Source organism: Papio anubis, chromosome 14 (genome assembly GCF_008728515.1).
Source record: "Papio anubis isolate 15944 chromosome 14, Panubis1.0, whole genome shotgun sequence".
Lineage (NCBI taxonomy): Eukaryota > Metazoa > Chordata > Mammalia > Primates > Cercopithecidae > Papio > Papio anubis.
In genome coordinates this window covers 28,567,657-28,582,223 of record NC_044989.1, presented here as the reverse complement: position 1 = coordinate 28,582,223, position 14,567 = coordinate 28,567,657, and the positions used below count along the sequence as shown (strand labels likewise).

Here is a 14,567-nt window from a genome sequence, read left to right as displayed (position 1 = left end):
ATCAACTGCAACCCTTCCTACCACTTTTGCCAGTTCTTACCACTAATCTTAAACATTTCAACTTCTAAGTGAAAGTGCCCCACTTGGTTCCCTAAGACTAAGACCTTCTTTTCACATCCCACTCCAACATGTTCATTATCTTCATGAAGTCACAAACTACTGATCAGAAGGATTAACAGGAAAAGCTCATAAAAATACTTTGCAATCTTTAAAGTGGTATATAAGCTACTATTCCTCTCTGGTAGGCAATCCAAGTATCATCACAAGGAATGAAGCTAAACATTCATATCCATACTGCTACACTTCTATCCTTAGCTAGACTAATGTACACAAACTACAATTCATTACGTGTTTAGTATCTACTGGAAAACACATTTCAATTAATATAGTGAATTATGTTCTGCCAGAGAATAAACCATTTATTACCTCAGACCTAGGCAAGTGCATCTAGCTTTTCAGCGTTTTTCCACTTTAATTCTTCCCATATACTGATGAAAAACTAATTTTCTTAACACTATTTCCATTAAATTACTTCCTTGTACAAAAACCCAATATGGTTATTAAATCATTCATCAAACTCCTTTGCTCAATATTCAAATCTCCACAATCTGATCCCATCATTTCCCAGCATGTACTTGACCTTCTATCTAGTCAGGCCAGTTCTTACACACTCCCTAAACTAGCAACAAAGAGTGTCTCAAGTCCTTTTAACTTCTCCAAAGTCTATTTATCCTCTAAAACCCATGCCTCCATATACGTATGTGCTCAGTCTTTCCTCCTCCTGACTTCTCATAATTAGTGTCTTAGTAAGTTCTGACATTAAGTACCTTTTATTATTCAATTATGTTCCATAAATATCTTAGCAACAGGTTTTTAACTCTTCAAGATCGTCAGATCATACATTATCTACATATTTTCATGGCATCTAGCCAAGGTGTTAGACATATACATTAATTTTTCAAATAAACTTTCAAAATAAACTTCAAGCTTATTTCATAAGCCATACAGAGTAACTTACCAATCTACCAAAAATTATTTTATTTTATTGTTAACACTAAAGCAAACATACTATATGAAGCCTAGAATTCTTGATATATGTTAATATTAAACTCAATTTTATTTGGATTCTGATGAAAGATTTCAATATGGGCAGAAAGATAACGATCCTCTCATTTTCACTAACAAATAGCAGGGGTGTCTTTCTGTTAAAACTTGAGGCAAAGGAGACTTTCTCAAACAACTCTAGTTATCCTCTTTATATGTGAAACTGTATTTAAAGAAGTATTACATTTTCATTTATAAATAAATTTCTAATTATTAAAAGAGGTTTAGCCATGCTTAAAACGGTTTTAATCACTTGAGTTTTCACACCAGCACTGCTTTGTTTTCCACAGTCTCTTAATTATTATAGGTATTTTCCGAATAATAGAAGAATACAAAAAATCTGTAAGGTAAATTTACTAGTGTACCTCCATGACAACAGAAGATCTTCTCATCCACAATGGCTGCTATAGGCAGACAGTTAAAACAATCAGTGAAGGTCTTCCACAATTTAATATTAAATCTTCGTTTGCCTATAAAAAGAACAGATAGAATAAATTTAAAAATCTAAAACTGTTCTCATCAGTTATCTCAAAGCCACAGGATTATGAATGATTTCAATTTTCTTCTTCATGTTTATCTATAAAGAACTTTTTCTATAATGCATAAATGTTATTTACATACTTTTAAAAAGGCAACAACTATAATAAACATTCAATACCTTCAGTAAAGTTACCAAGACTTCAAAGATTGTGCTGGGGGGTAGGGGTGGGATGGGAAGATGTTGGTCAAAGAATACAAAGTATCAGTTGGGTAGTAGGAATAAACAGAAGATCTATTGTATAACATAGTGACTACAGTTAACACTATATTGTATCCTTGTAAAACACTAAATTTTAAGTGTTGTTTTCTCCCAAAATGCTAACTGTTTGAGGTAATGCATATGTTAAATCAGCTAGATTTAACCATTCTGCAATGTATATATATTTCAAGATATCATGCTGTACATTATAAATACATACAATTTCTGACAACTTAAAATAAACCTAATCAAATTTAACACTTAAAAAACAAAACCCAAAGACTGTGCTAGGTGTTTTATGAAATACATCAAACAATTTTTGTCTTTTAAGATCACTATAATACAGCAATTTTTAAACAGTCTAATAGGCTGTTGGCTCATTTTTTTCCCTTCAATATGTGGACTAAATACCTAGCCAAACAAGCAAGCAGAAGTGAAAGGGTGCCTCTGGAAACTGTCCATTTTAACACTAATGCATTGAGTAACACAGTATAAACTTACTGCCAAGGAAGGAAAATTTCCAAGTGTTTAACTGGTATTCTCTCTTGTGTGAATTACAACTTGGCATTATAGGAAGTATAAATAGAGGCACAAAGGCTATAATTTTCCTATAGCCTAGCATAAAAAGCTACGACAAAGACAACCTCAAGTGTATGTTCACCTTTTTAGAGTTACTCAATTTTTCTGAATTTGGTAATAAGGTACAACTACTAAGCTAGGGAAGGGATGAAAGACACAAGTACTAACTTCCTGTGCTTTTATGCCGCCACCTGCCCCTTAATGAGTAAGCACATAACTCAAAGCACTGTTTACAAGTTGCTCTCCCATACATTATTTCATTTGATGTCATTTCTACCCCCAAGGACATTCTTGCCCGTCTTTTATCCTTTAAAAATATACCTCCATTTCTGATGTAGCTTTAGGAAGAATGTTGTAGTTTGATGTACTCCAACCCATTTCCTCTGTTAGTCTAAGTAATTCAAACCACACACTACACCTCAGAAATAAAATACAATATAAAATCAAACACATAATCATTTCTATTAGAATGTAAGCTCACGGCCGGGCGCAGTGGCTCACGCCTGTAATCCCAGCACTCTGGGAGGCCGAGGTGGGTGGATCACCTGAGGTTGGGAGTTCAAGACCAGCCTGACCAACACAGAGAAACCCCATCTCTACTAAAAATACAAAATTAGCCAGGCAAGGTGGTGCGTGCCTGTAATCCCAGCTAACCAGAAGGCTGAGGCAGGAGAATCGCCTGAACCCGGGAGGTGGAGGTTGCAGTGAGCTGAGATCGCGCCATTACACTCTAGCCCAGGTGACAAGAGCGAAACTTCGTCTCAAAAAAAAGAAAAGAAAAAAGAAAGGCTAGTTTCATTAAGCACTGGAAGCCTGATAGAGCCTTTTTTCACTACAAGGACATACAATCCCAGCTAGGCTGATGACCTGCTATTTGGGTGGACAGGTAAGGCCAATCAGTGCTGGATAAACACTTGGGGGGGAAAAAAAAAAGAATATAAGCTCCATGAGAACAGAGATAATCTGTATTGTGTCTTGCTTCATGCACTGTGTTCACAATCGTGCCTGGCACATATAACACAACCTCAAACTTCGTCAAATCATTATGTAAATCAAGGAGATATGAGTTTGAATAGGTCTCTAACATAATTAAGGACTGAAAAAAAGCAAAAATAGATTCTAATAGGGAAGACAGCAATAAAAAAAAGAATTCAATTTGAAAATCATAATTGATTCTAATTAACCAAACATATACTTACTCCCGTACTCTAATAAAACCAAAAGACCAAATTTGAATCTAGTAGGGTATTTTAATAATAACACTTGGAAACATACAATACCAAACCGGTGATTTCCTACTAACGAAAAAGAGAGTAAAATAAGGATACCCCAGAGTATTCAGTATCTTTGTCTTCCAAGGTTTATAGACACATATTTAAATTCTAATAATATTAAACTCTGACTTCTAAAGAGCTTCACAGAATTTCTCAATAATTCTGATGACACAGGACAAATAGAGCTTCTGTCATACCACAAGAATGCTGAGAGCTAAAACCTTAATGGACACTAGAAAACCAAGGGCCACTGTCTATGGTGACTTCTGTTTCACCTGAATAGTTTCTAAATAAACTAATTTTAAAAGAGCCTCTTCAGCCAGGTAAGCTGCAGCCAGTCAATCTGAAACATGACCAGGGAGATCTCAAGGAACCAATTTAATTAGTAACATGTTTCCCAGTTTCAGGTTCCTCTTCCTGGCCTATGCCTGATAGATCTTATTTTGAAAAAACTCTGAATCAAAGGAATTCTTTTGAACCGGAAAATTATTAGGCAATGTTTCCATAAATTACTTTTCTAAGTCTTTATTTTCACTTACACTCATCATAGAATCCATAAATGCGATTGATGCTAGCACACTCATGGTTTCCTCTTAAGAGAAAGAAGTTCTCTGGATATTTGATTTTATAAGCCAATAGCAAACAAATGGTTTCCAAAGACTGCTTTCCTCTGTCCACATAATCTCCTAAGAAAAGATAGTTGGCTTCTGGTGGGAAACCTCCATATTCAAATAATCTCAGTAAATCCGTATATTGTCCATGAATATCTCCTAAAAAGAGAAAAAGTCAGTTTTAGAAAAACTGGTTACTGTTAAAAGCAGCTTCTATGAAATGATTCCCAATGTTCACATCCTGTGTAATCCTCCCCTGCCCTTGAGTATGGGCTATATTTAGTGACTTCTAACAAGCAAAAGTGAGATGGGCTGTCACTTCCAAGATTAAGTTACAAAAGACTGTGACTTTCATCCTGCTTGCACTCTCTCACCTTCTTCCATGCTCGCTGATGAAACCAGCTGTCTAATGAAGCATCCCACGTAGCAAAGAACTGAGGGAGGCCTCTGACCAACAGCTCATTTGGAACTGAGGCTCTTAGTCCATCAGCCTATAAGGAACTGAATCCTTTCACAGTTCAACCTTCAGATGACTGCAGCCCGAGATCACGCCTTAATTGGAGCCTTGTGAGAGACCCAGAGCCAGAGGACCCACTAAGCTGTTCCTGAATTCCTGACCCACAGAAATTGTGAGATGGTAAATTAATGTTGCTGTAAGCCACAAAGTTTTGGAATGATTTATTATACAACAATAGATAACTAAAACAATCTTATTATCTGGTAGTTTAACTTACGTCACTTTTTAACGCCAAATATGGAGACAAATAGTAAAACTTTAGAAATACGTAGTACAAATAACTTTATTACCTTCAAGTTATTTCTATATTACATTTTAAAGAAACCTTCAAAGAATACTTTAATACTTAATTCTAATTTTAAGATCACCTCTATAACTACATTTGCTTCATTTAAGTTTATACAGGGGACTGATTACTTTCCCCAAATTCCGAACTACTACCTCTTACTTAAAGGTATGATATTCTAAGTTCATTGATCCATTCAACAAACATTTACTGGCCAGCTGCATGGCTCATGCCTATAATCCCAGCACTTTGGGAGGTCGAGGTGGGTGGATCACCTGAGGTCAGGAGTTTGAGACCAGCCTGGCCAACATGAAGAAACCCTGTCTCTACTAAAAATACAAAAAATCAGCTGGGCATGGTGGCACACGCCTGTAATCCCAGCTACTCGGAGGCTGAGGCAGAAGAATCACCTGAATCCGGGAGCTGGAGGTTGCAATGAGCCGAGATCATGCCATTGCACTCCAGCCTGGGCAACAAAAGTGAAACTCTGTCTCAAAGAAAAACCAACCAATCAACCAATCAACCAACCAAAAAACAAACATTTACTTAGCTAGTATTTCTTATTTGCTGGGCACTGTAAAAAAGCCACTGTAAAACTTAAAAGAATACAAGTTATAAAGTAGCATAATCTTCAAAACAAATTTAAATAACATAAAAGTTAGAAGACACAGATGTTGCCATACTGACCCTCTAAATTATACACCTATTTTTCTCTAACCAGTGTAGTAAAATGCCCTTTTCTTGACATCCTTGACAACATTAAACATCAATCTTTGGTTTTCTTTTGTAATCTGACTAGAGTTGGAGACTTGTTTTAAATTGCACATCACTGATTACTAAAGAGGCTGAGGTCTTTATGCTTACTGGCCATTTGAATTTCTTCTAAGATCTTCCTCTTCCTATGTTACTTTTATATACTACTGTCTTTCTCTTATTTATTTCTAAGAACTCTTTATATATTATAAATAGAACTCCTTTTATCTGTTGTATATATAGCAAGTACTTTCATCTTGTCTGTAACTTGTCATTTTTATAAGCTTCAATTTTTATACACTTTTATTTAGTGAAGCCTACTGATCGGTTTTATACAAAATTTTCAGAAAATGTTTTCTCTAGATCATCCTCAATGTAAACATGGGAGGAAAAACATGATTTGAAAGAGTTGTTTCCAACTTTACCCATTTACATACCACAAATTTTCAGCGGTGCTTCCAATTCCAAAAGAATAGGCTGGCTGAGAAAGATCTCCCGAGACTTGATACATAAGCCCCGAACTTCTGCTTCAGTCATCTGCACAATCTTTCCTGGACGACATCCTCGTACTGACAAACAATAAATAAAAGTCAGTTTTCTAAAATTTACTCACATAATAATCTTTTACAAAGAGTCATGCCCATATTTTAAAAATCAGAAAACTCACACAGGCAGCAAACGACCCTATTTGGTCCCATGGTTTAAAATAATGTTATTCTATGATCTTTGACTTCTATTTTCAATGTTACTGGCTCCTGATGATGCTCCTTAAGTCTGCTGTTGATGAAATGCAGTCCTGTTTTTTGCTGTACTGTGGCCATCCTGGGGCCTAGTAGCCAAAGAGACCTAAAAGATTTCAGGGCCGAGCGCAGTAGCTCACACCTGTAATCCCAGCACCTTGGGAGGCTGAGGCCGGCAGATCACCTGAGGTTGGGAGTTCAAGACCAGCCTGATCAACATGGAGAAACCCCATCTCTCCAAAAATACAAAATTAGCCAGGTGTGATGATGCATGCCTGTAATCCCAGCTAATCGGGAGGCTGAGTCAGGAGAATCGCTTGAACCTGGGAGGCGAGGTTGCAATTAGCTGAGATTGCCCCATTGCACTTCAGCCTGGGCAAGAAGAGCGAGACTCTGTCTCAAAAAAAAAAAAAAAAAAAAAAAAAAAAAGGTTTCAGAGCCCGCACCCTTTAAAGTGTGGCCTGTTTTCTTATCCTGCATCTAGTAGGATGTCAGAATAGCATCATTAAGAACAACGTGCTATGAAGAAAAGGAGATTAAATTGTAATTTTTAGTAGGTGATTTAGCTTCACACTTTCTTGGAATGTTACCAGCAGTCCCCAAAATTTTAGCTACTGCTATCTCCACTTTCTGATCAAAACAAATACAAAAAAGATATCAGCTATGTATTAAAATTTAACATATTGTTAATATTCCCAATAGAGCACTATATTAAAACCTCTAAAGGCTATTTAGATGGACTGAGGCATTTTTGCATTACTGAGCCATAAGATAATATGGTTTCCAGTAACTTGTGGGATGAAAGGGAGTGGAATGGTGCATGGAGAAAGAGAGGAGTTCCTTACTTGCTCCACTGAACTCAACTTGTAATCATTTTCTCTCATCACCATCTCCCCTGACTCCCTTTAACCTTAAATGTACTGCTGAGCTCTCATTTAATCTTAAGTGAAAGGGCATTTAAGAAAAGAAAATAGGCTGGGAGCAATAGCTTGCACCTGTAATCCCAGCACTTTGGGGGGTCAAAGCGGGAGGACTGCTTGAAGCCAGGAGTTCGAAACCAGCCTGGGCAGCAAAGCAAGGCCCTGTGTCAACAAAAGACTTTTTTAAAAAACAGAATTAGCCTAGCATGGTAGCAGAGTTGCTTGAGGCCAGGAGGTTGAGGCTGCAGTGAGCTATGATGGCACTAGGGCAATTCAGTTTTGGTGACAGAGCAAGACCCTGTCTCTGCAAAATAAAAATAAAGGCTAGGCATGGTGGCTCACGCCTGTAATTCCAACACACTGGGAGGCCAAGGTGGGCAGATCACTTGAGCTCAGGAGTGAAAGGTCGCCCTGGGCAACATGATGAAACCCCATCTCTACCAAAATACAAAAAAATTAACTGGGCATGATGGTGCATGCTTGTGGTCCCAGCTACTCAGAGGCTGAGGTGGTTCACTTGACCCCAGGAGGCGGAGGCTGCAGAGAGCTGAGATTGTGCCACTGCACTTCAGCCTGGGTGAGTGAGACCCCATCTCAAAAGTAAAGTAAAATAAAATAAAAGTCCATATATTTCCTGCTAAAAATTGCTGATTCCTTTGTCAGGTCAATAAGAGGCTTTAAAAAAAAAAAAAAAAAAGGCCTCCACATGCAAAAGTTATATATTCCATTAATATGTTAATATAAAAGCAAAAAGGAGGCAATAAAGAGGAGACACAGATAACATTCAAATGTGCTTTAGCAAATATGCTAGTTTATAAGACTATCCCTGAAATTCAAAACAATGATCCAGCAGAACTGCTTTTATTATGAGAACTGACATCGTTTCTTTAGTGCTCATTCTCAAATATCAATTACCTACTTCTGATGCACATTTGGGGTTTTCTAACACCAAAAAGACATCTCAGCTTTAGTTTTAAATGTGGAAGATTTTAGTTTAAGAAAAAAAAATGTGGCCGGGCGCGGTGGCTCACACCTGTAATCCCAGCACTTTGGGAGGCCGAGGCGCGTGGATCACCTGAGGTCAGGAGTTTGAGACCAGCCTGGCCAACATGGTGAAGCTTTGTCTTTACTAAAAATACAAGAATTAGCCGGGAGTGGTGGCGGGTGACTGTAATCTCAGCTACTTGGGAGGCTGAGGCAGGAGAATTGCTTGAACCCAGGGGGTGGAGGTTGCAGTGAGCTGAGATCGTGCCATTGCACTCCAGTCTGGGAGACAAGAGCAAAACCTGTCTCAAAAAAAAAAAAAAAAAAAAAAAAAAGTATTTGCCTTGGAAGAATTAAAGGTCTCAGACTGCTTTCAGACAACAAACACAGCTAAAAGTACTTACAAACTGTATTAACTCATTCAACAAATGCTTGAGAGCCTACTACGTATCAGTTGTTCATAGAGATAATAGCAATGAACAGGAAAAACAGTAAATTATCAAAACTTAGTTGTAACTTGACTACTAAGTCAAAAGACTAATGTGAGTCACTTCAGTATGTCAATTTAAAACATTCAAATGACAGTGGTGAATATTTTACCTAGTATTTATTTTACTCCCTCTGTATAATTTTGACTTCTCAAGTAATTGTGTAACTAACATTTTTACAGAGCTATAAAGTGCTTCAACTTGTAAGTCATGCAAATCCACAGAAACTAAAAATTTACCAAAACAAAAAACAAAAACACACTGCACAGAAATTTTGACTGTAGGATGCACATTTCTCCCTTAATTAATATTTCTGAAGTTGTGAGACTCTTGCAATTAAAAGCTTCTTACAATTATAATTGGCAGTCCCCCCCCAACTTAGTGGCACATAAAAGTGTATTTAATAATCAGTCACACTGAAGAATTGATGAATGCAGTTAGAGAAGCTAAACGTTTTCCCAATGTTTAAAACTCTGATGAGTTTTAGAAATTAGAAATAAATTAGCCAAAGGTTGGACAGAATAAGGCAGATGTCTCAGGGCAATCCCAGCTGTCTTCCAATTCAAAAGTCCTGCTCCTTTATGTACTCTCAAGAGTTCTGAAAAAAGGAAGAAATCATCCGGGCAACCTGTTACATAGGGCAACTAGACTGCTATCGCAGCATCCATGAGGGATTCCAGTGTTTGGATATCTGAACCTTGCTGGATTTTAAGACACTATAAATCGGCATACTTCATTAGGTACAAAGCACCTTCACATCAATCATTTCATTCAATCCTTTTCACACTCCAGGATCTGAAAAGGGAAGCGATTATCTCCACTGCACAATGACAGAGACTAAATAACTCTCATAAGATCACAGTGCCCAGGTTTTATAAGACTGATGGGAGTGAGAAGCAGCAGAGAAGGATTCAGAATCAGTCTTCTAACTCAAAGGCCAGTACTTTTTCCACTTCACCACGTAACATTTTTGGATCAAAAATTTCCTAGAAATTTTCAGCATGTTGTAATTTCAGACCAGATAAAATCCCATTATAGCAAATATCTACCATACTTATTACTGTTTAGAAAATATTTTAACATTTTACATATAGTATACTAACTTTACAGGTGTAACTCAATGAATTTTAAACTATCTATATACCTGAGTAACCACCATCCAGATCAAGATACAGAATGCTTCCTGCAACCCTGAAGATTCCCTTGTGCCCTAACCATGACAGTAATGCCTAAGGTTACTATCCTTACTGCTACCAGTATATATTGATTTGATACATTTATGAATTAGACTTTTAGACAAAAAGAAACATGAGAATGCTCTTTTGCTCATTATTGCATCTGTGACACACACCCATATAACTGTGTTTAACAGTCACTTGAAATACAAGCTGAGAATCCCTAATCTGAAATCCAAAATGCTCCAAAACCCAAAACTTTTTTAGTGCTAATATGATGCTCAAACAAAATGCTCACTGGAGCATTTCAGATTTCAGATTATCCAATTAGGGATGCTTAACTGGTAAGTATAATGCAAATATTCAAAAATCTGAAAAAACCCAAAATCCAAACACTTGGGGTCCCAAGCATTTTGGATAAAAAATATTCAATCTGTATTCCATTGTATGAATATATGACAGTATCTTTACTACTCTATTTGGATTATTTCAAGTTTGGGGCTATTACAAATGCTATGAATAGCCATGGACATATTTATCTTAGGCATGTATATAACAAAGCAGTAGAACTTCTCAGGTCACAGAGAAGGCTTATTTTATTAAGTAGCAGACACCATCAGTTTCCCAAAGTGGCTATACCAATTCATAATCCTCTTAACACCATTGCTCCACATCTTTACCGATACTGCAAATTATCAGTATTTTAAATTTTAGTCATTTTGTTGCGTGTATGGTGGTATTTGTTGGATTTAATTTGATATCCCCAAGGACGAAAGTTGTTGAGTACCCTTTTTCTTTTTCCTTTTTGAGATGGAGTCTCACTCTGTCACCCAGGCTGGAGTGTAGTGGCATGATCATGGCTCACTGCAACCTCCACCTCCCCGGTTCAAGGATTCTCCTGCCTCCTGAGCAGCTGGAATTACAGGTGCACACCACCACGCCCAGCTAATTTTTGTAGAGACAGGGTTTCACTATGTTGCTCAGGCTCATCTCGAACTCCTGACCTCAAATAATCTGCCCACCTCGGCCTCCCAAAGTGCTGGGATTACAGGCGTGAGCCACCGCGCCTGGCCATTGAGTATCTTGTTCATGTGCTTAATAGACCATTTAGGTTATCCTTTTCTTTCTTTTTTTTTTTTGACAAGTCCATTTTAAGTCTTTTGTTCATTCTTTAAAACTGGACTTTTTCCATCTCTTAACTCTATCTTTTGATTAACAGAAGTTCTTTAATGAATTTAAATCTTACAACATCTTAATTTAGTCAATCTTTTTTTGGTTAAGGCTTTCTGCATCTTATTCAATAAATGTTTGCCTTCTCTAAAGATATTTCCTTATGTTTCCTTCCAGATATTTTATTGTTATAGCCCACTTCATTCTATTACCCATCTCAAATTAATTTTGTGCATGGTTTGATGTAAAGGTCAAGGTTTTTATCCAAGCAGCTATCCAGTTGATTCAGCACCATTTATCATAAAGATCATCCTTTTCCCTAGTGAACTGCAGTGGCAGCTTTGTAGAAAAATCAGGTGACCATACAGGAGCAGGTCTGTTTCTAGCCACTTATATAGCTCATTACCTCATTTGTCTATTTTTTCATCAATACCACAATGTCTTAATTACTATAGCTTTTTACAAAGTCTCGGTATCTAGTAATATAAACATCCCAATTTTGTTATTTAGATTTTCCTTCTGAACTTTCAAATACGTTTTAAAATTGGCTTGTGTCTATCCCCTCCAACCCCAAACTTGTGAGGTTTTAAATTGGGAATAAGGCTGGGTGAGGTGGCTCATGCCTGTAATCCCAGCACTTTGGGAGGTCGAGGTGGGTGATTCACCTGAGGTCAGGAAGAGACCAGCCCGGCCAACATGGTGAAACCCCCCTCTACTAAAAATACAAAAATTGGTCAGGCGTGATGGCGGGCGCCTGTAATCCCGGCTACTCAGGAGGCTGAGGCAGGAGAATCGCTTGAACCCACAAGGCAGAGGTTGCAGCAAGCCAAGATCACACCATTGCACTGCAGCCTGGGCAACAAGAGTGAAACTCCGTCTCAAGAAAAAAAAGAAAAGGAATAAATAGGTTAAATCTAGAGAGAATTGACATGTTCACAATTTCAAGTCTTCCAATCCACGAATATGGTATCTCTCCATTTATTTATTTCTCTCAGCAATGTTGTACACTCTAGCATGGCAGTTTTTCAGTTTTTCATTAAATTGATTTTGGCTGACATCTGTGATGTCATTTCTTTCAAATGTACTGAGGTCTGCTTTATGGTATAGTATATGGTATATTTCAGTAAATGTTTCATACATATTTGAAAAGCATATATATCCTGCAATTATTGAGTGAAGTGTTCGATGTCTGCCAAGTAGGTCAGGGTGGCTGTGTTGTTGAAACCTTTATCCTTGCTGATTTTTTCCTGTTTGTTCTACTAGTTACTGAAAGAGGGGCACTGATCTACTACAGTTGTGGTTTTATTTTAACTTTTTATAACAGTTGTCAACCTTTCCTTTTAGTTTTAGACCTATATTATTACATACATAAAAATTTAAGATATTTTTCCATTAAATTTATCCTTTTAGCATTATACAATGCCCTTCTTTGCCTCTAGTGTTACTTCCGGTTTTAGAGCTTTTTCCAACATAAATATAGCCAACTCAGATTTCATTTGATTAATGTGTGCATGATATTCCCTCCCCCCGCCCCCTCTTTTTTTACTTCCTCATTTGTGTCCTTAAGATTTAAAATATATCCCTTGTAAACAGTATCTATAATAGTTAGGTCTTCTGATCTTTGCATTAATTTCAATGTTTGCTCCTTTTTTTTTTTTTTTTTTTTTTTTGAGATGGAGTCTCACTCTGTCACCAAGGCTGGAGTGCAGTGGTATGATCTCGGCTCACTGAAACCTTTGCCTCCCAGATTTCAAGCAATTCTCCTGCCTCAGCCTCCCAAGTAGCTGGGATTACAGGTGCCCACGCCCAGCCAATTTTTGTATTTTTAGTAGAGACGGGGTTTTACTATGTTGGCCAGGCTGGTCTTGAACTCCTGACTTCAGGCGATCTGCCCGCCTTGGCCTCCCAAAGTGCTAGGACTACAGGTGTGAGCCACTGCACCTGGCCAATGTTTGCTCCTTTCACACTCAATATAATGACCGACGAAGTTGGGTTTAAGTCTACCATTCTGTCATTTGTTCTGTTTGTCCCATCTATTCATTCCTTTCTCCTTTCCTGCATTTCTTTAGAGTAATCAACTATTTTTTTACTATTCCATTTTCTCCTCTACTAGCTTTTCATTATACATTCTTTTTTCATTCAGAGGCTGCTCTAGAGATTACAAATACTTTTGACTGATTACCACCCTCCAATCTTTTGTTCTACAGTTGTATTTCTGTTTCCACGTTTTAAATCCCACAAGCCACAACTATTATTTTAAACAGACTTTGTACTTACTCACATTCATCCTTACCATTGTCCATTTCTTTCTGCAGTTCTTTGCTTTTTTTTTTTTTGAGACGGAGTCTCGCTCTGGCGCCCAGGCTGGAGTGCAGTGGCCCGATCTCAGCTCACTGCAAGCTCCGCCTCCCGGGTTCCTGCCATTCTCCTGCCTCAGCCTCCCGAGTAGCTGGGACTACAGGCGCCCGCCACCTCGCCCGGCTAGTTTTTTGTATTTTTTAGTAGAGACGGGGTTTCACCGTGTTAGCCAGGATGGTCTCGATCTCCTGACCTCGTGATCCGCCCGTCTCGGCCTCCCAAAGTGCTGGGATTACAGGCTTGAGCCACCGCGCCCGGCCAGTTCTTTGCTTTTATGTTATTTTCTTTCAACATGAAGAACTTGCTTTAATATTCTCTAGTGCCAGCATATCAGCAATATATTTTCTCAGTTTTAGTTTGCCTTTATTTTACTTTACTACTGAAGAATATGCTCACTAGATTTAGAATTCTAGCCCAGCCTGACCAACATGGAGAAACCCTGTCTCTACTAAAAATACAAAATTAGCCAGGCGTAGTGGCACAAGTCTGTAATCCCAGCTACTCAGGAGGCTGGAGGCAGGGGAATTGCTTGAACTCGGGAGGTAGAGAGGTTGCAGTGAGCCAAGATCACGCCATTAGCCTCGGCCACGAGAGCAAAACTCCATCTCAAAATAAAGAATTCTAGGTTGTCGTTTTTTTCTTTCACTACTTTAAAGAGAATGCCATTCTATTGTCTTCTGTCTTCCACAGTTTCAGGTGATAGATCAGCCATCATTCGTATTATTGTTCCCTGAAGCTAATGACTTTTTTCTTCTGACAGCATTTAAGATTTTCTTTCTCTTGGATTTTTAGCAGTTGTGTTCACCATGATTTTCTTTCTATTTACCCTGCTCGGAATCACACAGCTTCTTTAATACAGGCTTTGATAC

General features: G+C 37.9%; 1 protein-coding gene across 2 annotated transcripts in view; it reads right to left on the bottom strand.

The window, feature by feature from the left end:
• The window catches only part of PPP1CB (protein phosphatase 1 catalytic subunit beta), a 52,195-nt gene that overhangs the window by 20,052 nt on the left and 17,576 nt on the right, over positions 1–14,567 (bottom strand). For both annotated transcript variants that reach the window (XM_009183915.3, XM_003908455.4), the window contains 3 exons: positions 6,301–6,432; positions 4,236–4,466; positions 1,470–1,574 (listed from right to left, as the gene is read on the bottom strand). In XM_009183915.3, the coding sequence (XP_009182179.1) occupies positions 1,470–1,574; positions 4,236–4,466; positions 6,301–6,432 (468 nt within the window). The remainder of the gene's footprint in view (positions 1–1,469; positions 1,575–4,235; positions 4,467–6,300; positions 6,433–14,567) is intronic.